Source organism: Athene cunicularia (genome assembly GCF_003259725.1).
Source record: "Athene cunicularia isolate RWA chromosome 6 unlocalized genomic scaffold, athCun1 chr6_part2, whole genome shotgun sequence".
NCBI classification, from domain to species: Eukaryota; Metazoa; Chordata; class Aves; order Strigiformes; family Strigidae; genus Athene; species Athene cunicularia.
Window position 1 is genome coordinate 1,514,654 of NW_020799106.1, and position 27,436 is coordinate 1,542,089.

A 27,436-nucleotide genomic window follows, 5' to 3' on the forward strand; every position below is an offset into this window, starting at 1 on the left:
GGGGGGGGGGGGGGGGGGGAACGGGACGACAGTGGGAAACAATGCCAAAGCCTATAGTTTTGAAATCACTGTTTGCTTCAGAGCAAGTCATAATCTCTTTTCTATTAAGAATCTCTTAATGCAGCACTTGTCAAGCTATTCTGCACCATGTCCTTTGCTGATGAACTTTGCTCTATTCACTTTTTGCACCCTATTAGGTGGCACAGTGCTATGCTTGTGCCTCTATTGCCTCCACTTCCACAGCTGAACTCTCCAGGGATCACAGTGCACAGTTTAGGAACCACTGTCTTGTGCAAAGGTTAAAGGTCAGAACAGTCTGAAAAACAGCAATTTTGAACTGACAGAAAATTGTTCTGTTTCTTCTTTTGAACTGTGTTTTCCTTACGCATATTGTAAACAGAAATTAGGGCTGTAAAATAAAATCAAAGTGCACGAAGTTGGGATTCCTGATGCTGTACTTTGTAATGCCATCTGAAGCCAAGTCTGTCCATTTATCATCTAACTTCTTAATTAGGTTTAATATAATTAATTGTGTCTTTTAAAACCCTGCATTCCTGAGGAGTGTGCATTAGGAGGGCACAAAATGGCTGATTCTATAAACCACAGTGTTACGTGAAGATATCCTTTCATTTGGCAGTATTTCTTGGCACCAGAGCTCAGTCAGGACATTTAAAACATTTTGTGTATTATTTAAAGTCACTTCTGCTGAGAAATGGAAGAACACCCACCTGAACGTATGCAATCAAACTTTGTTCTCAGAGGCATCAGCGTAACCTAAGACAGACTTTACCCATTCCTCACAAAGTTACTATAAACAGTATTTGTTGACACAATAAGGTCTGTGACTGTACAAGTCTGGATAAGTTACAACATGTACTGTTAGTACACTACATCTTTTAAGCACACTAACATTTGTTTGTTTAAAACAGTGTTATTTGGTTAATAAAACATTCAAGATTGATGTAGAATAAAACTGAAACCAATGCTTTTAATTTTTATTTTCAGGTCTGAAGTAGAGAGTACAAGCTTGTGTATGCTTTCTTATCAGTATTACATGGCTGAAAGCTGTCAGCTGTTCACATGCCATATTAATAAATATGCCCAAATCATAAAGCTTTAACTGTATTTGCACATTGCTTTTATTACTAGGCTGTTTTATTCATGTTGGCACAGATAATCCACGCAAAGTAGTTACTCACACCTCATAAACCACATAACATTCTGTTTCTGAAATAACTAGGAACTTAGGAAAAAATATATATCTAAGAGCAAGGGCACTTGTGGCATCAAGTCAACATGTCAATATATTATAAAACCTAGATTCCTAATATGATCACTGCAGGCAAGAAATCACTCAGCTTCAAATTCTGATGTTTATAAATACTAAACAAATTAATATCTGCTACCAGGAGACAAGTATTGCAAATAAACATTAGTGTGCCCAGCATTAGACACTAATGAGTGTGTTCAGTGCTGTGGACATTCACATTATTAAACATAAATAAAAATATTATTTTTTAAAAAAAAAACCAACACATTTCACCCAAAGTACTGACCACTGAAGGACCAAAGTAAAATATTTTTCCTTGTTTTGAATTTTTAGAAATGTGTAATGTGTAAATCCAATATAGTAAAAACTAACTTCTAAAAAAAGAAAGTCATAAGGATGTTTTTTTTTTCCCCCAGATAATAAAAACAGTCTTCTTTAGAAAAATTTAATTTACCCCGCTCTGCAAAATGAACAGAAAAAGAGAAAAAGCATTAAGATAATTGTTTAAGCCTTTGAAAAGTTATTGAACGCTTAATTAGATAAAAGATTGGTCTTTTAATTTGATCATTCAGAGGTACAGTTATCTTTGTTTTATTATGTAAAACCCCACATTAATGAGAATAAAAAGAACTATTTAGAGGAACTTGTCCCAGGCATCTATTACAAGACATAAAACATGAACAAGTACACGTTATTCATCCTGCATCTTTTTGTACAGCGTTTATGTTCCGCGATAGCTGAAAGGCCCTATTCTGAATTACATCTATATCTCTACGTATCTTTCCCCCTTCCATATCACAAAGGTGACATGTAGCAGAAGAGTATCAACAGTTATGTGGTATTCTACCCCCGTGAAAGTTAAAATACTACATTATTTATTATTCACAAATTTCTGGTTCAGATATGTGCAAAAATTATATCTTCGTATAGATACCAAGGGTGGGTAAGTGGATTCCCTATTTTTGGACCACATTATGAAGCAGCACAAGTCAAAACAGGTAATTTATTTCATGATAATCCTCAGGGTATCTCTGCTCTTCACGCAGAGATATCACTGTACCTCATATAGCGATATGTAAACTAGCTTTAATCTCACTTGCTCAGACACCAGCTGGAGTCAGGGCATGTGTTACAGTGCAGGTTATCTGCCCAAGGAAATTTTCAGGACTCTCAAGTTAGTACGGCTCCCGCTGAAAAGGAAGTTTTCAGGACTCTCTCGAGCTAGTACAGCTCCCACCCAAGTCTGTGCTGCTGCATTTTCACTGTTGCCACTCCGCAAGCTAGCTCAGCTGTGCTTACGTACATTGCATTCGCCTTTCTGCATTCCTGACTTCACATTTACCAGATCAGATCCTGTATCCCCCTTGCTCACCCCTTCTATCCATGTTCGTACTACCGGGACTGTTGTGAGCTGCTCGTACCCCAATTTCTTGCTTCAAGCCCTTTCCCCGACTGCAGTGAGTCATCCTGGCTGTTCCCCCTTTCCTCCCTCCGCCCCACCCCAACTACCTAACATGTCAGCTTAGTGAAACTGGCCCTGCCTAGCTATTCCCCCTCCTCCAACCCCAGCTTCAGGAAGGGCCTCCTGTCTCCTCAGTGCCTCATCTTTTCACACTCAACCAGGGACCCCCAGAGCCCCTGCATTCCGGCTGCTGCAGGTGCTCTGCCTTCTCTGACCCAAGCCTGCCTCCCCCTGCCCACACTGAGACCCCTGTCTCCCACACCCTTGTCCACCCCAGCAACTCGCAGGCTGACCTGGGCCACTTCAGGTGGCAACCTGGGCCACTTCTGGTGGCAACTTGGGCTCCCCTGTCAACGGGACAAAGAGAAGACAGCCCCAGCCACGCTGGCTACCACCATCTCTTGACGGAGTGCACCCCTGCCTAAGCTGCAGCCCTTCATCTCCGGCCATCTCCTAAAATGCTTTATCCTTCACGCTGCCAGTGAAGAGGGAGCTTTTAGGGACATTGAGGGGGAAGGTGGAGAGTGACACACACACACATATATACACACATGCAGATTAGAGGCAAAAGACTTCATTAAATTCTCCTGAGGCATCACAACCCCGAGCATTCTGTGTCCTCCCAAGGAGTCTGACTCCCTGTTTTGATGCTGACAGCAAGAGATTAGTCCCAGTCAGCGGGTAACACAGAAATCTGCCTAAAGAATATCTTCAATGCAGTCTTAGTATATAATATGCTGATTCGAATTCTCTTAAATAAGAGAGAACAATAAACGCATTTTGTTGAATGACATTCAAAAATTAAAAGGAAGTCTAGAATTCTCTCACTGTTATGAAAAGGTATTTAGTGAAGTCAAATGTGAGGGGGAAAAAATATTTAACTTCCATGATTACAATTTATTCCTCTAGAGAATCTTTGGATTTTGTAATCGATGGAACCATATTCACACCTGCTCAGCACTGACTGAAAACAGAAAATTTGTTTGCTGTATTAAAAAAAGGCGTTGCATATTATGTACTAGTGTTTTAGAATCATTCGCGCATACAAAAATCTGACCCTGTCGCACTCGGATCAGATCGCTGCTAAGATCAGTGAGCACTACGATACCTACTGATAAATACAGGTCACACATGTCAAAACTGCCACGGGCAGTTCATGTTGGTATTTTCGTCCAAGATGTGGACTGCCTGCAGCTAACTTAACTCTCATATTAGAACTCCAAATTTCTTTTATTCCTTCCCCAAGCTTTGGATAGTTTTTCATCCCTGAAAAGACACATGAGTTTTCTTAAAACGGGCATTATGCATAGGAGGGAAACGGTAGTCAGTGCTATGGAATTTCTTGTTTCAAAACACAAGGTAAAATAGGGTGCAGATGGCACCAGAATGTGACCCACAGAAGCCTCAGAAATACTAATTCAAAACTGTCAGTACCGCAAGCTGTCAACACACACATCATAATTCTCACTTAAATTAATAAAACTTGACTAGTGATCAATGTTCCATTTTAACTCTGTTTCTGTCAGAGCTGCTGTCTCCGATACAAAAGTAACTGATATTTAAAATTAAAAATTCAAAATTATTATCAGTACTACAAGTATTGTTCTTTTGAGGAAAAAAAAAGTTTTATAAATAACTGTTCAAACAACTTGAAACTTTAAACTATTAGAAAAGAGGACTCTGTGGTTGTCCAGATTGTTGGAGCCTATCTGCTGTTTTACAATGGCAAATACTACTACCAATCAGGATGCGCTGCATTTAAACTAACAAAAGTAATAAAGAGTATGTGCCTGTGGTGTTATGCTGCCTTACAGATTTTTAATCAGTGTTAATTTACTATAGGGAAAAAAAAAAATGCTCTTTTCCTAACGATATGGGATAGAATAGGGAACTTTTGCAAGCTATCTCCCACTTCCTAGCTGTGCTGGATCTATGTGTTCACCAATGTGAAGGTCCAGATGTGGATTTCTACCTCCCACTGATATCAGTGGGAATTAGAAAACAAAGCAACTTTGAATTTTTTATTTTTTTTTTCAACAAAAGAAAAGGAAAACTGGTTTCAAATTAAAAGCTGGGTTTTTCAGCCAGCTCTGTTCCATTCAGTGAAAGAGCAATTTGGAGAAAGTCCGTTGTCCTTTTCCATTGTGATTTGAAAAGTGAACTAATCTACTCTGGATGCAAAAGCCAAGCGCACTAGCAAGGTTGACCCAACATTTTCTTCTCAATCTGACTGGGTTATGGAAGGCGTTATTCTGTTTCCACTTCATTTTCAAACTAAGGTATGGATTGTCTCCTAGGCTTCCCAGCTACATATGGATTCAAGGCAGACTTCTTATTTGGAAAGAATCTAAAATATTTGATGCTATGAGGTAGCACCACAACATAATGGAATAGCAGTCACAGCAGTCACTTTTCATGGAGGAAACCCCGATCTACTTATTTCCCTTCGAAAGCTATGGCCTTTGGTTCTACAGATAATTGGACATGTGGCACTCACTCATTCTTGTTATGAAAGAAAAGGACTTATTACAAAAGGACTTTTCCAGTCGTTCTTAAACACTAGTGTGTGGTCTAAGCAGTAAAATTGCTGTGGGTAGTTAATTTGAAACTGCATTTGCATATTACTTTTTATATTACAGTTTTTAGTTAATTTCAATATTTCCCCCAACTGTTGCCCTAATAATGGCCTAGTTCATTTGGTTTTGACCGCTCATTCAGTAGGGTTTGGTATGAACCTTGCAGAAGCATGGTCTGCATTTACGAAAGAGAAACTTTCATTAAGTTAAACTTCAGAAGTATCAACTTCCTAGCTTTTACCAAGAGAAATGCTAGCCATGGGTATCAACTTTATAACTGCTCAGTTAGTCATCTGTTTTTCCCCAGTGTTACTGACTACCAACTCTTCTTTTAAACATTGATGGCATGGGCATGCTTCTTGCACAGTGGCTTATCCTTCTTGGAGTAGAATGGCTGACCTTCCAAATTCACATGGCATACCTAGAATTAATAATAAATACAATCAGGAATCATTAAGAGAGAGAAAGACGTGATTATCAGTTCCAACTGTATTTCTCTTCTGCCCACGCATTTCTTTGGCAGCAGTGCATCTGATTTCCTGGATCAAGGAGCCTGTCGTGGTAGATTTCCTACTGCTTGTTGAGGTTAGACTCTGGTTTGCATCAGCTCTCCTCTCTGTACTTGCCTGCCACCACTACCCGCTAAGTTCACCAGTTTCCATCCGAGGACATGCTCCCCTAGGCAGCTTTGGCATGTCCCAGCAGTGCTGGTGTCAAAGACTGTCAGAGGTCAGTGGCACACTCCAGCACTTGCAGCTAGCTCAGAATTTAAGACCTAGATTCCGATCCTTTAATGTATGGTTTGACAAAAGCTCTGTTTGGGTGCCGTGGTCCCAGGGGTACCATCCTTCCACGGTACCATTAGGTACTCATTCCTCTTACTACTTTGTCTTGGTACAGGTGCTTACGTGATCAAGGAGTGAGTCATTCAGACAGCCAGTATCACTGAAAACTAATTACTTTTTCCTATGAGGTTATTCTTCAACCCATGAAGTTCTCTGCCTGGCTGCGTAAGTGCTGGTGTTGCCATAACAGAGCATGTGAGAATGCATGGCCGAGGCAGGGCAGCCCGGGTTTAGATCAGCTTAAACTGCCCTGGAATTGTACAGATACCTACAGAGGGTAGTGCAACACCACTTGCAAGGTCAGAGTTGACTAGAACCACTTAAGGAAAGCAACACATCAGAATCCAGGAATAAGAGTAAACGTCCCTAACGCTTAAGGCAGGCTTAAGACTAGTGAGTGATAACATTGGTGATGTGCTAGTGAGAGTGGAAGGAAAATCATGTGAAAGGATAGGGGGAGAGCATATAGGAAATTAGGAGTTGTATTTATTTGCATTTGATTTAACCCACTGCAAGAAATAAAGTTAGCTCCTAACAGAAAATGCTGTGAGAACTGCATTAACAAAACTCACCTCCACAGAAAATTGGCAATTTAAATAAATACGTAAGAATGCAGTTAAACGAACAAGCAAAAAATAACATGAAATATTGTCTTTTATAAGTAACTAATAGCTGTTAGTTTGTGAAGGAAACTCACTGTCTCAGTATTTCTACGTTAGAATTTCAAAAAGGCTTCAATTCTCACAGGACACTTTCGTGTCACTCACTTCCATGTACCCTAAAAAGACCAGTAGTTAGTTTATTTTTAGATATTTATAAACATTTCTATGCTTTCTACTCTGCAACCTAAATTTTAGAGTTCAACAAACATTAGAAATTGTCACTGTCATTTTTGGTGTGGGCAACATACTATTTTTAGCTAATCAGAGGTTCTAGATGTTATTACCTTAGGAATGACACGTTGTAGAGCAGCACGGCTGTATTGGAACCATATGGAAAGTTCTGTTTATCGTATGGATTTTACTACTTTGTGTGCAGAGTGTGGGAATATGGCCACACTAGATAGTTGTATGCACACCACAGATTGATGAGTTTGACCAACTTCTATGCTAATTGCTATTCATTCTCTCTAAACAGACTCCCTTTTGCAAGTTTCAACAAGCGTTGTGCATGGAAATACAAACTGCTCTGCTTTGTAAGTAAGATTATGGCTATACTGTTCAGTGTGGTGTTAATTTATTTTAAATCCTGCTTTATCTTTATTTGGTAAACACTGGAAAGAATAATAGCAATAGTGGTATGTATTACTGTACGTACTCTCTAAAACTGGATGTTTTATTAGAAAGCACTCGCTTGTGATGATCAAATTTATTAATTCTAGTAAAAGTTTATGGAGGAGAAGAGAAATGACTCCCATCCTTCTCCATCTGCAAGTAAAAAAATCAAATTCAATCCCTCTGCATCCTTAGGCATATGTTAGTCATTCCTGCTTTCAGGTCTTCTGATGTTACTTCATAATTTATGAGTATAAAGAAATGAGATAGTATTGGTATAGAACCTACAGCACAAATGAAGCAGGTATCATGCCAAGTGTGTCCAAGAGCTTCAATGAATTTATCTCCAGCTTCAACAGGAAAGTCACAACCATGGCATTTTGTGCTGAACAAAGCAATATAATCTAAAATAAAACAAAAAGCAAACTTAGTACAAACTCTTAACATAACTGTATTAAATCCAAGAAAAATAGAAAGTTTCCAGAGGATGAATTTTTGAATTGTTTTTGCTCAGTTTCCTACTACATTCACTGAAACACTCACAGTGAAATCTGCTTCTTTTCTTTCATTATTTAAATACAAACCCAGTGCAAAACCCCACGTCAGCACAACTGTTGCCATCACAAACATAGCAAACAAACAAAAAAAAATTCATGAAATTTGAAGTTCTGTCATGAATTTCTCACATTAGCTTTAAATTAGTTTAAATGTGTGTGGAAGCTATTTGTAAGGACAAATACGGTCACGCAAAACACAATCTAGTGGCCAGTGAGGGTTATCTTAACGGTGGTACAGAAGCATAGTTGCAGTTTCCATGACTGGATTTATGTTCTGTCTGCATTAAGAGAGAATATTACGGAAGCCCCATACTGTCTGGTTAATACATCTTTAGTTTGAATAGCAAGTGCCATTTAGAAAGACCTGACACTGAAAAAGATGAGCAGAAATTCTAAAGGGATATGGAATTTGTGAGAATCCATTGGTTATGGCAAAGTTACGCCAAAGCCCCCAACTTTAAAGGGCAGGTGCCAAGTCAGTGAAGAATGAAAGCCATAGAGTGTGACTAGAGTTACTCTGCTATGTAAAATTTGATTTGTGCAACCGTAAGGAAGGAATTTCCAGGGGGAAGTAGGACAGGACAAGGACAGGGCTCACAGAGGGAACACCACTTAAACCTTAACCTGCTTCCTCACCACGTGAGGCATCTCACTTGGATGGCAAGCACCATTATTAAACCGTCTTACCCTTTCCAGAGTTTGGGAAAGTGTGGCCTTAGTTAGCAAGGAGCAGTTCACTCGTTGCAGCACTCAGAAAACAAAACCTGAGCTACCATGTGTTGCAGGGTGAGGTAGCAGTATCGGAGGTCAACATTCAAGCAATTTAGAGAGAGAATGTGGGCAGCAACCCACACATACCATATAGAAGCACTACCAGAACTCTGAAAGAACTTTTCACCCCACAATGTATAGATTTCTAGTGAGCAGAATCTACCAGGGAAGGGAGGGGGACAAGGGAAAAAAAGCAAAGAGAGAGAAATGGAAGGTAAGTGTCATCATATGTAAGGGAGAGAAAGGAGGTAAGTCATCCTGGGACACAGGCAAAAGAGCAGTGCTCTGCCAGTCCTTCCTTTAAACCTCAGAAACTTGTGTATGTTGTATACTTGCTTATGTGGAGAGTGGAAACAAATTCCATTCTGTGATGGGTGACTGATTTTACTTTGTTCCTCAGGTGCTTTATTCTTCTGTTGCTTTCACACAGCATGAAGCACATGCTTACTGAGCACAGCTCTGGTTTGCCATACCTTTCTCACAGTAAGGTTCCCCATCCTCCATGTGAAAGAGGCTATTCCCAAACGGCATCTTACAAGCAGCACAGACAAAGCAACTTGTGTGCCAAGTCTTTCTTAGGGCATGCATCACTTCCTGTAAAACAAACAAAGCAAGAAAAATCTCCAGCAGGACAGCAAGCCCTGCAACTACCTACTGGAGAACAAACACAAGGCAGAGATGCTCTGAATTTTTCCCTTCTCTATCAGCCAATTCCCCTCCTCAAAAGAAAGAAGTGTGACAGAAATTGGGCTCCTTTGGAAAGGAGGAGGAAATAGGACTGCAAACTTTCTAGAACAATGTATTCGCCAAAATGAAGCAACATAGTTCAGCCAGCTGTTTGTATCAACACGCCCAGTCACTGTTGCAGGAAAGATTCCGCGCAAAGACTCTGATTATTTTCTCCTTTGTTTTGACACGACTAGTATGAACTCTTCAATGCAAGAGTATGATTTGTTAAGAAAATTTTGAAGAGTAATTTTCTTTCTAAGACCAAGAGATGCATGCAGGGGATAAGTGATTTAAGTCTTATGTTTCAGACAGTAATTATGTACTAATTTCTTTAAGCTTCTCACAATAACGCTTCACAAACTAATGTGAAAACCTTAAAAAAAAGTTCTTAGATTTTAACTTATGTGATTAGTGAAAATGAGTCTGCGTGTCTGTTCCTACATCATGTGTTCATCACAAAAAAACAAATTCTGTGCAACTGATGTCCTCCTGAACTGAGTATCCAGAATTTATCAGCTTCTTTCTCCTATCCACTATGGAGCTATCTCTATTACTTCATTCTTATCCTGTCACACAGAAGATTTCCAAGCCCAAAAGCTGTTGTACTGAGCTCTGATTCATGGTTACCTGCTAATTTGTCAATTTTACTTGTGCCCAAGACGATGTTCAACAGTGTATCTCCAGATTTCAGAGGGCCAGCTGTGTAACTGGCGTAAATTAATTTAACTTTGTACGTAAACCAGCATTGATTTGCACCAGCTGAGACTCTAGATCCTATTTTATGTTGCTTCCAATTATATATGCAGACCCTGATTCTCTTTTAAGGATTCTTTTTAATCTCCATTGACTATGACAAAAGGGGTTGAAGCCCTCTTCCATGCTTTCAATCCAGGGAATAGATAAAATAGCCTAATTTACATTTGCCATATATTTCATTAGAGAATCACCATTTGAGATTCATTAACTTCTGTTACTGTTTGCAAAACAACTATCACTGATAAATAGGTTTGGATCCATTTATGAACCCCACTGAGCTAAGAAGCAAAAAGCAGATTGAGAAATCTTATTAATATAAATAGAGGCAGCTGGCATCTTTGCCATTTTCCTGATGAAAATCCATAATGGGGAACTGATTTGTGCCAGCATTAATTAGGTAAGTTAAGTCAGTACTCTGCTGTAAAATTACTCCTACTGCTGCAGTAGCAAACAAGACTTGGTTGGATCCAGAGCTTCACCACAGATGTCTGATGCTGCCATCCCTAATTGGCAGCTGCAGAGAAAAGCCTCTAATCTGCCGCTGCCAACATTCAGAGAGATGTCAAAAGGTGAGAGCTAAGTGATAGCAGCCAGTGTGGCACTCCTTTCTTCCTCATTTGAGAGAATCATGTCATACAGTCACTGTAACTGCATGTATAAATACACTGTTAAGATTATTTTGTGGTATTACTACAATCTCATCACTGTCGAAGGTATATGGAGAGCAGATTTACTTGTACCTAAGCACGAGTACACCAAGACAAGCATGGCATCTATTTTTGCCTTGCTGGAATTGAGATCTTTGTGTTTATTCTGTATTTTCTTAACTATAAGAAGTCAGCAGAATTCCTCTTGGCAGCTGCGTTGCTAGCTACCAGTGAGGTACAGCAAGAGCAGTGGGCCTCTTCCCATGATCATGGACTTCTCCGTTTAAATTTAGACTAAGTCCTGTATTAGAACAAAACCCCAACCATTCAAGTCACTTTCTATAATTATAAGGAAAAGATAGATAAAAGTAACACAGTGTATTGGATAGCAAAGAACTATCCAGAAGTGTTACTTATTTTACGCTCAGTGAGATGGTAGTTGGATTCTGTGAGTTGACTAAGGTACAGAAATATCCAAGATTTCAGATAGATAAAAATTATTTTGCCAAGAAAGGTTGGACCAGATGATCCTTGAGGTCCCTTGCAACCTGGCATTCTAGGATTCTACGATTATAAAAAATACGTTTCTCATTCTGAAATAAGCAACAGACTGGGAAATTACTATTAAAAAGGGGGAATAATTAAATATCTACATTCATTGCTTACAGTCTAAACTATTTCACGATTTCAATGAACCACGCAGTTGGAGAAAGGGTTAAGCTTGTTCTCTTACCCCCATGATCTTAGTGTGGCATCGGGCACAGGTCGGGGCGAAGAACTGTTCATAGCAGCGCTCACAGTACACACTATTCTGCTCTTCCACAAAGCACATATCAGCCAAGGATGTCTTGCAGTAAGCACAATTGAATTCTTCTGGGTGCCAGGAGCGACCCATGGCTACCAGGAAAGGACCCCTGTAAACAATTGTAATGATCTTATTTGTATTGCAAAAAGATTGAATGACCCTGATTACAGACACACTTTGTCAGCACCGTGCACACGTATAACATTCTCCTTGAACCCTGAAGGTGTATATTGAAATGAGAGGCCTGAACACAAGTGGTCTTTACTCAACTTTACTCAATGGCAAGGTCATTACTCAAACGCTTTGCCAGTTGGTTAAAATGTTTCATTATTATTGAGTCACAGACACTAAATTTACAGACAGCTTGGAAAAATCAACTGTCTTCATACCCGCACAGCTACGGGGGTCTTTGTAAACAGCTGCGAAGACAAAAGGAAAGGGCCAAGGGTCGTAACACAGAAGATAATGCTACTATTTGAAAGCATGCAAAAGTAGGCAAATTTCCAAGCCTACACACCCACACCCTAAAGTAGCTCCTGAAGTCTCTTGCCTTCTTTGCATCCGAGAGCACTGCATGCAGCATGTTCTAGAAATGTCGGACCATCGGGTGACAACTAGCTGTTTGCTTATATAGAAGACCCATTAGTTTTGGTGATTTACTCTTGATTGTGATTGGATATAATGATTATTACTGGAGTCTTTCCATTTCAGAATATATGAAGGGTAATAATCACCAGTTCCCCATCACCAAACTAGCTCCTTTTAGTGGGGGAGGCTCATTATCATGGGTTACTTAAAGTTGGTTAGCAGTCCACAGGGTAACCGTGGGCACAGGTTCAGCAGAATGAATTGGGAGAGGAGAAGGGAGAGGCATGCTATGAATCACTGGTAATAGAGCGTAGGCATTATCTTTCTCCAGACACAAAAGCAACAATTACATTTGGCTGCTGTTCCAAAATGATGTCTCGTTCCTTTTCTCCCCATAATCCTCCCCCCACCCCCAACTCTCCCAGTGCAGTTGTATGTACCTCCTTCGAGGGGTACCTGAGGATCAGAAACTTGTTTAAAAAAAAAAAAAAAACAAACAGTAAAAAAAAACCAAGCAGTGATTTTCCATGGCACCCAAGAAACAAACAATTAGCACGTATAACTTCGCAGTGATAAAAAGCGAACCACACAATAGCAAAATTAGCTCTGGAAATGTTAAACTAATGAAGCAGACAACAGACATCCCTGCTGGGTAATTTGACCAAGTCTTAGGCTCTGGTACTGTATATTAACGTACAATAACCAGTCTCTCTGATATTTTTTTCTGCTATTTTTTTTCTTCTGCTTCATCCCTCCTCCAAACCTCACGACCTTACCGAATTATGCTGTTGCAGTGCCCACAGAGAGGAGTTCGGCTGCTGGCTGGGAAACGCTCAGCCCTCTGAACTGTTCCCCGGGCTATTGCAGGAGCCTGGGAAGAAGCTGAAACTGGAGATGGGTAAGCAGAAGTTGAGGCAGGAGATGGTACTGGAGCACCCCTTGGCAGGATGTGCTTTGTGACAGTGGTGGTGGTTTTTCCAGGTGCAAATTTCTGGGAAAAGGAGTCATCTGTTACCCAGGGAGGACGACTTGCAGGCTCAGTGTTGGCAGAGGTGTAGGAATGAACTGGTGCTGGTGCTGTTTTAAGTATCCCAAAAGAAACCAGAAAGTATTTTAAAGTCATTTCTGCTGATGGCAAAACAGCAACACTTACCAAAGGGCACTCCATGACACACAAAAAATAAAAGCTGCAGATGACACTTAATTATGGTCATTAATTCCGGACTGAAGCCAAGGATATCAGCACAGTCACTGACTTCTAGCCCACATGCTTTACAGAAGTCATTGCCTACTGGCTTTTACATATTTTATGGAGACCATTTTCAAGGGCATCTCTTCATTTTCTAAGGGGGAATGGATATGACAATTCTGTGATAATTTCAAAGACTGCCATATGATCTGTTTAAGACAGGTGAGAAATAGAAAGGGCAGATCACATAATACAGCTTTAGATGGAATTCCCCATAATTTCAGTAAGAAGTTATGCTTAAATTTTGATCTCATTATGTTCATTAAAATGTAGCATTTTCCACAGATGTCACTGTTACCTAGCATTCGCAGGTTTTACTCCTAGGTTGCTGAAGAAAGACAGGCTCACACAGGGAGCACAGAGATGGAGCACTGGAAGCAATATTGAGGGAGCCAATTTATCTCACATGACCAGCAAGACAAAGCCAACAGCACTTAGGGGAAGGCCAGACTTGCGGTTATGACTGATCTCAGTTCGGTTCTTGGCTCTGCCACAGACTTCCTGTATAGAGTGTCTCTGTGCCTCAGTTCCCATGTATAAAATAGAAATAATACACTTCCTTTCTTCCACCCTTTGGCTATCACGTAAAATCTTCAGTGCAAGCTGCATCTGTGTTTGCATGCGCAAGGCTCTGATCTTGGGTGGAGCTTTATCACATAAAAATAAGCACAAGCTAGAGTCTGCACATACCAACAAGTTTTCCCATTGCCCTGCTCCTTTCAAAACAAAAACGTCAGATCTTGCGCTGTGTAGGACTGAAGCCACTGCACAAGAAACAGCCTCACTTTGCCAAGTCCAGGAGCACTAAAAGCAGTTTTTCCTTTGCAAGGAAAACAAAGTGAACGACTGTTGGTTTGTGTGAGGAGGAACAGAAGCTCGGAGAGCTGAAGTGTTTTGCCCCAACGAGAGAGCACAGATTTAGGAACAGAAGTCAGTTCTGCAGTCTAGGCAAACATCCTGCACGGTAGATCCCAGTGCCAGTAAAATGATGACCAAACCCAACAGTTTTAAGGGGCCTGCAGGCAGAACTGTATTTCAGCCAAGAAGAGGGATCTGAATGTAACATGGATCTTTCTGGAGGATTAAGTGGTGAGACGATTATGTTCTACTTCACACTCCTCCCTTAGCCCATACCCAGACACAGGATAACCTACACTGATTATTGGCAGGTGCTTAAACTGCATAGATATCAATCCGCTGTGACCGCCCTAACGATCCCCGAGCTGCTTCTTTTATTGAGTTCAGAGTTGAATCTCATGCATCCTCCTGATAAAACTTTCTTATGCTACAGCATCAACGATGTTGCTGCTTCATAAAACTCTATCCCACCTTAGCTTGAGGCTTGGTTTTTTTTATTTTAAACTTGGGAATGGTAAACAGTGTTTAAGGATTTCAGAACAGAGTTTCTATGCAATCTCTCTAAATCCCGAGGCTGTTGCTATTTATGTATTGCAGTATTAAGCTAGGCAGAATGAGAAGGCAATATTTAATCTCTAATTGGCGAGTTCAAAAGGCTCCCACCTGTGAGGCTCTCTAATTCAATAAGGTGACTTCTAGCTCACTCAGTTTTGAGAAAGGATTCTCCCTCCCCCAAGAGCGATTCCTGTCCATGCGAAGTGCAGCAGCGCATCCCCAGAGAGCCTGGCAGAGGGGTCAGACACTCAAACCCACAGTTCCAGAACTGAAGAACAGATGCAGTCCAGGTACCATTTTTAGGATGTCTTTTCCTGTGATTGTCTTCGGTAAATTCAGCTTACAACCTCTTAGTTTTTCACTTTTCTTCCTTAATCTCACAATATAGATGTTTTATTTTTCCATTTTTTTTATCCCAACCAATGTAGACAGCATATGATTTATCTGGGGAAGGGTCTTTATCTTTCATTCTCTTTACCTTCTATTTCTTTTTCCTCCAGCTATCTTTTCTACTTGCCATGGTAAAATAAAGCAACAAAATACTTATTTTCAGTTGCTGAAAGAAGATACCAGGGGAATTATTGCAAAATGACAAATATTGTGTGTTCGCAACTGCTCCGAGTTCTCTTTTCAGCCACTGTCAGGGTGGATTTATTACCACATATTTCCCCCCTGTGAACAGGCTGGCATTACTGTTGATTTAAAATAGCGTCATTGCAATTTATCAGAAAGGTTTCACTAACTTTGAGGTTTTAGCTATTGCTATTAAGAGGAACTGATCTTAGTATCACATAGCTATATCCCTAAGCTTATTTGAGCCACTCTCTCAGTAGCTACTGCCATACAAATTCACCTGGCATATTACGTGTTTCAAAGTCTTCCGACACACATGCAGCAGATAAAAGGTGCTGTCTGCTGGTAAAAAGCACTCAGTACAGCAGAGAATAGATTCGCAAAAAATAAGTAGAGTATGAGCTGACTCTTAACCAAAAAGGATTACTTAAAATAACTGAGTAACCCAGCCTCTATCACCTTGTTTCTCTCAGCCCTCAGACTCTCAGAGTAGGAAAGAGTGGGGCTACTGTTATCCTGAGAGAATGGCAGAAGGGCTCTCTCAACAGCCATCCTTGCTTCTGGGAAATTTGGAATTCCCTCCATCAGCTCTTCATTTATGGTCCATGGGTATTTTCCCTCCAGAAGAAAAGGTGTGTTACCAAAGATCCATTTAGTAAAGATTCAGATAGTCTTAAACGCTTTGGCCTTACGTACCAGCTTGCACTGTGAAAACTATTTCCCTTTTTTTTCCTTTGTTAGAACACATAATTGTTATTCTTAATAATAATCTTCTGGTAACAAATGTAACTCATTATCACAACTGAATTGGCTTGTTCTACATTTAGTGGCCGCATCCTGAAGCCCAGAATTTTCCCGCATACTGTTCCAGTATAGACTAGATGACAGACAAAGCAGATAACGTAACAAGTCCTTTATAAGACGACACTATCCTTACTCAGAAAAATTTAAAATGAAAGATGGTACATAACCTGCTGGTTTAGTATTGAAGGTGCTTAGGGCTCCGCAAAACGTTCATTGAGATCTGTGGGAATCTTTCTACCAATTTCTAAGAGAGTGGATCAGGTCTTTACACTTGAGCACTCTTACATACATGAGTAGTCCTATTTGGACTTAGGGATTTAAAAGATTTGCTTTGTTACTTCCAGGGGTCATGTTACTCTCTAGTATAAAACTGGCGTCTGAGTTGCTTGTTACAGATGAAAGCACTAGTTTAGTCTGGGAAAGCCTACAAGAAAGGAATACACAAGTATTTTCTGCCATCTAGTGGACCTTGTTCAGAAAAGAAGTCTATGCTCTAAAAATGGGTTATGAAATTTATGGAGTTCACAGCTTTCTCTATAGAAAGAAAACAAAGATTTTTAGCAGCGGAAATTTCCCACCAGAGTTAGGTCAGTCAGAGCGGTTCCCTTTCTTCTTTAAAGTGTAGACTTAGCGACTACCCCCATCTCAGCCAGATATTCAACAGTGCAGCTTCATTTTGAGACTGGTTTCAGTGTAAACAAGATTGATCCCCATTATTTTTTTCACTCTGAGACAGATTAAAATGTCTTCTAAACCCTTTTAGTGATTGATTCAGGTTCCTGGACATCGCATACGTGAGGCTGTTGGTGGGTGTTTTAATCTGGAAGTTGCTGGCCCACATTTTTAAGGGAAGCAAGTAATTTCATTCCCATTAACACTGATGACTAGCATAAAGACGTTCCCCTTCTACATTCTACACTGCAAATTCTTATAGTAACCTCCACTATTTTGGCCTTTTCACACTGTGGATTTACAATAAATAAGTCTAAGATGTTATTTGCCGAAGTGAGAGTGCAGCTATTGCAAAAGCCTGAGGTTGCACTCGGATTGGAATAAAAGGCTGTGTTTAGTGATCTCCTCTGTCATAATTTGAGAGCAGCTGCTCCTCTCAGACTGAGGTTGCATTTTGCACCGCAGGACAGAGTTTATATTCACTGACAGAGTTGAGTGACGAAGTTTTCTAACTGTCTTGATGGTTTGTTTCAAAGTACTATTGATCTTTCCCATCTGTAACAGGAAATGCTCTTTCCTCCATTTCTTCCCAAGTGACAATTTTCTGTTTGCTCAGGATTACAACTGCAACTGTCTCTAGGGTCAGCTCACATTCTAACAGTGGTATGAAGTGCTACTACATCAAATATATAAAACTTTTAAAAGGTACCAAAACAAACCCCAAGCATCTTCAATAAAATCTCTGTAATAATTTTTGTACCCGAGTCACTTTGGGGTTCAATTACCAAAGTGTTCTAGAATCCTTTACTGGATATTTCAAACTCCTAAACAATACAGGGAGACTTACTGTTTCTTTCTCTGCCAACTTTAATGCTATTTGAATTTTGTCTCTGTAATGTATCACATTAGATATTATTCTTAATTTTCTCCTGTCCTCTAGAGTATATCTTTGCAGTGCCTGCACAATCAGAATTTTCCACATGCAGGCAGTCAATATATACAGCTGAAGTAAGTTTGTTGTGTACATAGTAACCCAGAACACAGTTTCCATACTGTGTATTTTAAGCCCTTATTGGGAGGCAATGTGCCTCAAAACCCTAAATTGCAAAGAAGCTGCCCATCACAGGAGGAAAGCACAGCATTGCCTCCGATTCTGAGTTTAATTCAACAGCCAGCTTTTTCTTTAACAGATACAGCTACTGACTGTACAGCTACAGATTTATTTCTGTGGCAGGTTTGTATTTTGAGAGCTTGAGTTTATACTTCCTCCAAATGAGTGTGGGGCTTAGTATAAATCAGTGTATTTAGGAGATATTTTGACTTGCCACAGTTTGCTCTGTTCTGAATTATAGAAATAAATACTCTGTCTTCATCTTTCCTTCTTTTGCAAGACAAAAATAACAACATTTGTCTTCAGTGAGAACGTGGTACGTGCTGACACACTTTAACCAAAAGCAAACGAGAAGCTGAAACCTTTATTTACTTTGAGACCCTTAAATAGCTCACGATAGCTCTGAACTGGCTTTTTCCACTTTTACATCTAAAATATAAAGATCAATCAATTTATCTGTCCGTCTACTTTATGTCTCAGTAAAATTTCTGCACTGGTTTCATTTCAGTAGATCCACAGATAAAGCATTACAGAAGACAGAGTTTAAGACTGTTAGAATTCTTGGACTCTCCATATTTAGTTGGCTGTCAAGATATAAATCAACTTTGTAATTCTCTTGCTAAGATCAGAACAAGATAATCTGAAACAGAACTGCATTTAGAGTTACACTGCTGCCTCATTTAATTTGTTCATTTTGAAGGGTCATATTTTGGTCATTGATGGTTTTAGAAGTTCGCTCCATTTGTAACACGTTAATACGAAGGGAATTTAAATGCCATCAGGGAGAATATTTGACTCATGAATGAATAATCAAATATATTCCTCCAGTACCTGCATCTGTGGGAAGTGGAAGCATAGAATTATGAAGTGCTTTAACAGCTCATTCTTTATTTGAAATATAAGTCTGAGTTTGAGGAGTTCCTTACCTATTTTGCAAATATATCCTACTCAAGCTACCTTCACTTATTTTATCTCCATCCTAAATTGTGCATTCTTGAGCTGTTTTATCAATTCTGAAGTGTCACTGGGCTCCTAACTTGGTGCACTAGGTTATTTTCTGAATGTATTTCTTCTGAAAAAATCAGGCTATGCCGTTTTATTACAGACCTTCCCCTTGTCTGTATTCTTCTTCCTCCATTTGTTCCATGCAAAGCAGAATACAAATACAACGTGATCCTCAATCTTCAGATAATCCAAAGCAAAACTAGCAGCATTTAGTTCCATGTATGTAAATCCCTCCTGATATGCATGTATCCTATTGCAAACTGGGCATTCTTTGCATTTTCTTTTTGTACAAGAAATGCACGCGCATTTCTTTTTCGAATCTTTTCGGTACTCTGAAGTCACCTTACCTGGCTGGTAGACAGAGGGCTTTATGCTGGCAGTGGTAACAACTCTCAGTTTTGAAGTAGCAGAAGCAGCAGGACTTTCACCATAGCTCCCGGACGCTGGCGTCGGGGTATACGACTGGCTTGTGTTTCTAAAAGCAAAATGAAGGTATGAGCAACTTTATAAACAGCAAAAGTTATTGATTATGAAATAACACATCTGGCAGCTTCCAACGCACTCTGAGAGGAACCGTCCTCGAGAGCTACAGAGAGAATACAGAGAGGTTCATTAGTCTTTATCATTGCTAAGGGAGGCTTGGACGATTCTTTGGAAAGGAAAATTAGCCAAATAAGGATTTTAAATAATGCCAAGTTGCTCTTGTTGTCACAGAAAACAGCTTACTGAAAGAATTTGACAAATTTATTAAAGGAACTCACAGTTTAACTAGGGATCAGACTTCAGAAACATCCATACAAAGTTTGGGGTTTCTGTTCCTCTACAGACAAGCAGGCCTGTGCTTGTCTAAGATAAATCAACGAGGGATATCTCAATGACTTATAAAGATACTGGCTCAGCACAATCACTACTAGTACAAATACTAACTACTGTTTATAAGCACTGTACTTTTTCAAAAAGATTGTAGTGACCTTTAAAAAAAAATTTCTGAAATTAACTCTTCTCCCTATTTAGACTGAAAGGACAATTTATGTTAATTTTTCTAATGTCAGATTCAGCTAACCCAAAAGCACGTGACACGCAATACTGTGATGCACTTTCTGCATTCCTAGATTAAAAACATTTGCTCAGGATTCCAAACCATCAATAAGAAATAGTTTCTATTTTACGGTTCAGATGGCGATTCTCAGTTTGATTACAGTAACACACCGATATATGTGCCTCTGCTGTTTGCCTGTTACGTTCTTTATCCCTTCAGTGTGACTATCTGCACCAACCAGACCCCTATCTATACGTGCTGACAGCTGGGGAGTTATTTCAATAGTGGCTTTGCCTATAGGAAAACATTTGCCAGCATAAGAAAAGAAGCATCCAGCTTTGTCAGACCATTGGTCCATCCTGACTTTAACAGCAGAAATAGATGTCATCTGGAGAGAAAACGTTGTCATTTTTACATATCGCAAGCCCAGCAAATTCCTTCCACTACAGATAAAAACATTCCGACTTCTGATTTTTAATTTTGAACAAAATAAACCTATCCTCGCAACACAGCTTTTTGCTACTCTGACAGCGCTTGTACTATAGATCCAGTCTGCCTCAGGCTAACTTATTTTGTCTATTCATCAGACCTAGGGACGTAGCCGTTGCTACAATGACCACAGCTAATTATTTCTGTACCTGCTCTAGGCCTGGGGCTGGATTTGGGTTCACTATACCACGAGTGAACAGGGCTCTCCAAGATAAAACTATTTTAGTGGGATTACAGTGAATACAAGTCACTGTAAATTCTGGTGTGAACTGGGCTGTGCTTTTGTAACTGCCCAAGCTGTTCTAAGCACGGTAAGACTTCTTACTTTCCATTCTTACCCTCTATTTCCTGCTGATACCTCCTCATCGGTAGCGCGTCAGAACCCACTGCGCTGGCGGTCACTGCTCCTACCGTAGCACAAACAGCACGGCTGCGGGTTTTGTTTTTTCATGTACACTGGCTTCACAGACGGCTTTCAAAATGCCTTCAGCTAGACACACACTATCAAAAGATTTTTCCTTGCTTTCAAATCTACTATTCAAGAAAACCGGTAAAACAGACTTACCTTTACAAGATCAACGATCAACATTTAAAATGTGGATTAAAAGATTTTAAATCATGTGTCATACAATCTCAATCTGAAAATGGCACACACTCAGGAAAGTCTGCTCCCAGATGTGCAGGTCCATTGGTAGAAAGACTCATCTGAAGCTCTCTTAATGCACCAAATACATAAAGAAGTTTTGAGCCGGACAGCAATACTTAGGCTGTCACGAAGAAAAACGTTTATTCAAAATTCAAGTGTTTCCCAAAGTTAATAGCATGGTAAAACCAGGGCACTAGATTTCCTTGTATGTTCAGGGAAGTGAAAAAATAAAAAAACGACACACGCAAAATGTATGCAGAGTACCAAGATCATTGCATAATTAAAAGAAGTCAACTACTGAACCCTTTTACAAGTGTATGATGTATATTAAATAGAGTAAGGAAGATAAAAAGGCTTGTCAAAGAGAAATTAAGTGTTACACTACATCAGTAGGGGTTTTAGTGAAGTTAAAAAGATTTATCAGAATTTCTGCTGAAGAAATAGCATGAGATTAAAAGAAAGAAAAAGGGAAAAAAGAGAAAGAAAAAGTGAGAAAGAAAGAAATAAATAAAAAAAATATATTCTAAGGATCAAAGGTGCTTTAACAGAACAGGAAGCAACAGCATCTCAAAAAGCAGTGGAAGCACCTTCACTGAATTTATCTGTAGCAGCCACTGGCACGTGATAGGCAGCGAATTAAATACTGGCTCTGAAAACTATTAGTTGTCAGAAAAAGACAGAGTAAATATTTCTAAGCAGATCACTTTTATGTTAACGCTTCACTAGATGCCTATTAGCAGCAAGAAACTTTTGTTAAGTGCTTTTAAGGTAGAGTAGCTGCACAAAACGTTTTTATACCTCTTCTTTGCCTGGTAGCTGATGGAGGTGGAAGAATGCCGGTTGAAACTAAAATGAGACAAAAGTTGTATTTGAAAAAAATATGCCAAGAAAAGTGGGATATCTTGTCCTACAGTGAATTTCATTAAGAATAAGAGGTGCTTTTAAGTGCTAACGTAAACAACATACTCGCATTTTCAATCATAGAAGATCAGTATTACATTACATTTTGCTTATTTAAGCCAGGAATCATAATGGCACCTGAATAACGGTAGCCTAAATAAATGAGCTGAGTCTACTGCTCCAAAAGTCACTCTCAACCAGTTTTGCTCACTGTTTAGTTGTGGAATTCTAATTCAACCACGGGACTGTTTGACATTCACCATTTATTTGTATTAGCACAGAAAAATACGTTTGAGGGGTTTTGTGTCAGTGTCACAAGCTTAAGGTTTATCACATCTTAAAAACAAATCTTGAGTGACCCCAAGTCCAAAGATCAGCTTAGGTTTGCTAGTTTATGAGGTAACTAGGACCAGCCACAGAGAGGGCTGGCTGGAAGTAGTTGAAGCAACAACATGAAGCCATCATGTTCAACTTCTTCCTTGCAGTACCAGAGGCTTGGGTAAACAGGTACCTTTTTTTTTTTCTTGGGGAAACAGTAAATACAGAAAGTACAATACTTTTTGTATTTACATAAATGATTCATTTATGTAAATACAGCAAGTACTTAAAAGCCTGCACAATATGTGATCTAAGAAACGAGAAGATTCAGAATGAACACAGCTCCTGCCTACGTGCAGAGCCGTGCAGGGCTACAGGGCATCACCCACAGCCCACATTTGCCACAATCACCAGGAACATATCACATGCCAGTTATTTTCCTAGCTTCTGAAGCAGAGTTTTTCTTCCCTTTACCACAGACACAGTGCTTAGATTAATACCCTCGGATCACAGAAGCTACACCTTCCTTTTAGAACCGCGATGGTAACGAACTCTCCAGCGTTTCTCTAGTTCCTGTGTTCCCAGAGTGCTGTCTCACTTCTTGCCCTGCTTTTACCCTCCAGGTGGAATAACCAATTGCACAAAAAGATTAGTAGCTTATTTAAAACACTCCTGCTAGGCTTTCTTCTTTGTAAGTAAGATCATAAGTGAAAAAGTAAGATAACATTGCAGGTTTAAAAGTAAAGAGTAAGACAATCAGTTAAGGATTAATGATGTACTTCAAACACTCCTCTTTAGGAACATTATATAAAGATTTTACTCATGTTAGGTGTTATGCCTACGACCTTGCTCACAAAAGAAAAATCACTGTAGAACCGGATCTACCAAGTTTAAAATCAGATTTAAATAGTTAAGGACACTGATCAAGAAATCTGCCAGCATTTCCTTGGTGGACCTTTTTAAGGTATCTAGAAGGAAAAAAAAAAACCCAAACACAGGAACAACAGTGGTAAAATCTCAGCCTCATTCTACCTGAGCATGTTTTACAGGATGGGGATACTGTTGTAACTGAGGTCATCCATATTTTGCTTTGAACTAAAATGACAGTAAATGCTGCGATGCTCCAATGATATATGTCAAGCTGAAACAGGATTTTTAAGTCTGTATTTTGGCGTGCTAGATTTCTAAATGAAAACTATCAGCTGCTCAAAAATTTGAATTATAAATTAATTTAGAAGCCAGTTTCAGTCCTTCGTGTTTGAATACACTAGCTATAATACATGAGAGTTTTAAAAAAAACCCCATGGAAGTAGTGCACAAAGATAAAGAACCTATTTCAGCTGAACACAGCCCTCCAAAACCAACCAACCAACCTGAGCCTGCTTCTTGTATCTGATTATCAGGGAAGCAATTTTTCACAGGTCCTACAAGTTTCTGATTTGCCTTTATGTCCCAAGGCTTGCTGAGTTACTGAACGTCCAAGAGAGGTATTAGCTAAGACAATAACATCTGCCTGCTGAGAACGGCTTGAAGCGCATGTCAGCATGAGACCTGTGATCTTGTATCTCTGATAGATCTCTGACTGAAATACCTGCCAGGTACGAGCCCTGGGTTTCAGTAGTCTGATTAAAGCCTTGCTTTCCGAAAGGGACGGTTGTTTTTCACAGACTCACAGAATCTCTCAGGTCGGAAGACACCTCAGAAGGTCTCTCATCTGACCTCCTGCTCAAAGCAAGGGCAGGTCTGGGGTCGGAGCAGGTTGTGCAGGGTGTTACGCCGTGGTGTCACAAACCCCCTGGGGAATGGAGAGGCACAGACAAGTGCTTCCTCTCAAAGGGGCAGGAAAGGCTAAGATCGTCCCTGCCAATCTAACGCAGGAGATAAAAGACGTTTGAATTGGAAGTAAATTTTAATAACTCAAGGTGATCTTTTTATCCTCATTACCCATTAAAATTATGATTCATACCGGTTAGTCCATACTGCTACATAACTACAAATGAGTTTATAGTTTCAAGGCCTCACGCTGCTTCCCTTCTCCCTGTTAAAGGAATGTGAAACTAAAGTGAAAAGGATAAAAGCTCGATCAAGAAATATTATATTAGCTCCAAAATAGCCATGCAAGTAGTGTCAGCAAATAATGGCTATCTTTATGCTAATTTATTAGCTGTTTATGTGTCAATCATACATCATTGTTGCTTAACTGCCATTTCCAAGACAGCAATGAAGATGCAGCTCTTATGGAGGAGGAGATTTATCCCAAAATATAACAAAAAAACAACTGCGTCTAATTCTTGCACCAAAAGCTATGCCAGCAGCTGTCAATCTGTTCCAAGGAACTGTTCTGGCCATCATAGCTATCATACTTCAATGTGAAGAGTGCCTATTCTGGGATGTGGAAGGTCTCTCCATAGTTCTGTGATTAATACAAATGAATTCTGAGCTTCTTAAATGAAGAGCCTTCAGTTAAAAGGAGCGTGCATGCATTAACCGTTTTGTGGAAACCTGCCTTCTGCCTGTTCGGCAGATGCATTTTAAGGATTTTCTGTTACGATGAACTGTCTCTGAAAGGTTTCTAGAGATCTACCACTTGTATAGCTCTGATCTAAAAGCTCATGACGTTATGATTCACAGATTCATAAGGGTTTCTGAACTTTGTCGATTACTCTGAGTAATCTTATAACTCAGTCGTACAATTTTAGTATGGCCCCCCTGACTAGCAGCATTCTCAGTGTTCAAAAATATGTCTGACTTCACCTAGTCAGACAGCTTCACAGAATAATAAAAACAAAATCCAAAGGAAATTTTAATCCTGAAATAAAGCCATTTTTAAAAACTGGAAACTGTAGTTTTGACATTTTTGAAGTCTGATGTGTCCTTTAGCCCTCCCCTTACACCCTCCTATTAAAGATACTCAGAAATTGTCAATGAGGATTTTTACTCAAGTTTAAAAATGCCTTTCTTATCTTGGAGGGGCAATAAAATAAATCTGATTAAGATTTTACCAAAGGAGTCTTAATTATATATGCAATGCATCTGTAATTTTATCTTCCTGCATTCCTCCAAAATTGTTCATGAAATGAGTCTTTCATTATCCGGTCCTCTTACGGTAATTTATGACGGATACCCACAATAATGAATTGCTGAAATAACTCATCACTTTGGAATTTTGAAATTCATACACAAAACTAGATGTCAGTGGCAGTAAACAGCCTTGCATCTGTTCTTACCTTCTACTCTTGGTAACATGCCGATGATATTCACCAACTTCATACTTTCCTTGAGCTAAATTTATGATTAAGTGTATTTTCACTCAAATAAATTGAATTAGAATTACATCAGCAGTTACTGATAATTTTATTACTTATGTTTGATCCACTCCATACAATTCCCATGGCTGCAAACATCCATGTTTACATCCTAAACCTCAGAACTCTTCTGATCTGTTCTGTGGCCGTTTCATTTCTGTGAAGCCAACCAAAACGCTTTCAAGTAGGTATCTATGCACAGCACTTAACTGCTGTTTTCTGTGATACTCTTGAGAAAGATCATTAACTTGTGTGCTTTGTTCATTTCAAACATCACCTTTGGGTGATTCCTAACCACCTTTTTGTATCACGAGAAGAGAGACATCGATAATTATAATCTCAAGCGTATTGCTGATCCAGTTCATTATTTCTGCAGACTGTGTTCAAATAATGACTCAAGATCTGCTGCTTTCTCCTCTGTTAGTCTTGGCGAAGTGTTAGCAGTGAGGCAGTACAGCAGCACTCTCCCTTTTGAGTGACAGATGCTACCTTTCCCTATCAGTGGTCTTTCATTAGTCATGGTTAAGAGCATAATAAAAGAAAGTCTCTGATTCCTGTGATCCTGTATTTTCACCAATGAGGGGGGGGGGGGTTTGGAAAAAGTCTGTCATTCTCACCCAGGGTCACTAGATAAATATTTTCATTTTAGGATGGCAAAACCAGCACAAACCAAACAACTGAATACCTTTGTTCCAAAAGGATCTTTTTGGTCCCATATCCTAACTAAAGTGCTTCCTAGAAGTGAAAGACAAGCACGAAGGCTGTTCCTTTGAACACATCATACTTCTCAATAGTTTCTAAGTCAATTGCTTAAGAAGCTAAAAACCTTAAATTTCAGACAGTAACACAGAATAAAACCACATACAGTTAAAAGAAAAAGAAGAGAGCTTTACAGATGTACCTAGACTGAGATGAGAGAGCAGATGAAATAGTGGAAGCTGCTAATGACATGTTCTTGGGCCCATGGAAAGGCTTAGGCTGTGAAAGAGAGCTGGGGGCTGCAAGCACTCTGCAGAAGACACAGTAAAAGCATGAAAGCATGTACAAAATAATATAACAGGGACAACAGTAGTGATCAGAACCAAGCTTTGTCGGAGTTCAGATACAGGAGGGCTGCTGCATAGTTACCAGAAACAGGTTTTCTGTAGCATATCTGCAGACTTACAGAATAGCACAGTCAAGCACATTCCTACAGAACACAAGGCAAAACGCACACATTATATAAATATCTTATATAAAAACCAGTCTATTGATAACTAAGAAAGACAATATTTCAGGACAGGACTTTTGCCAATGATACATGGTTTTATCTGCAAGATCTGAAGATGTTTGAGTCTGAATTGAAGCTACATTTTTAATATGCAAGCAGTATCAGACAAAAGATTCTTCCACACACACACAAGTCATTGGCATGATTAGTTTAGTAGAGGCATTTATTTTTGAAGCATATATTAGATAATCCATTTTCTTCATGTCATGATTTCAACTGAGGGACAAAAATTATTCAGACTGTATCATTATTTCATGTGAAAGTGCCTTACAGCACAGTTCTGAATTACAGAATAATACCTTATTCAAACTTCTTTGCTGGCTGGATGATTGATTTTCTTGCACTGAAATAAAAGCACCGGA

General features: G+C 39.5%; 1 protein-coding gene and 1 long non-coding RNA gene across 5 annotated transcripts in view; one reads left to right on the forward strand and one right to left on the reverse strand.

Moving 5' to 3' along the window:
* The window catches only part of LOC113481843, a 29,827-nt gene extending 8,489 nt beyond the window's left edge, over positions 1-21,338 (forward strand). The window contains exons 3-4 of the long non-coding RNA XR_003398734.1: positions 7,291-7,348; positions 20,366-21,338. This is a non-coding gene — a long non-coding RNA (uncharacterized LOC113481843). The remainder of the gene's footprint in view (positions 1-7,290; positions 7,349-20,365) is intronic.
* LDB3 (LIM domain binding 3) overlaps positions 964-27,436 on the reverse strand; it is a 117,921-nt gene continuing 91,448 nt past the window's right edge. For 2 of the 4 annotated variants that reach the window (XM_026851798.1, XM_026851797.1), the window contains 9 exons: positions 26,706-26,813; positions 22,080-22,127; positions 19,455-19,582; positions 13,057-13,357; positions 11,621-11,801; positions 9,229-9,349; positions 7,716-7,831; positions 3,070-5,729; positions 964-3,025 (listed from right to left, as the gene is read on the reverse strand). In XM_026851798.1, the coding sequence (XP_026707599.1) occupies positions 5,640-5,729; positions 7,716-7,831; positions 9,229-9,349; positions 11,621-11,801; positions 13,057-13,357; positions 19,455-19,582; positions 22,080-22,127; positions 26,706-26,813 (1,093 nt within the window). In that variant the 3' untranslated portion in view covers positions 964-3,025; positions 3,070-5,639. The remainder of the gene's footprint in view (positions 3,026-3,069; positions 5,730-7,715; positions 7,832-9,228; positions 9,350-11,620; positions 11,802-13,056; positions 13,358-19,454; positions 19,583-22,079; positions 22,128-26,705; positions 26,814-27,436) is intronic. The other 2 variants (XM_026851800.1, XM_026851799.1) reach the window with 1 other exon arrangement.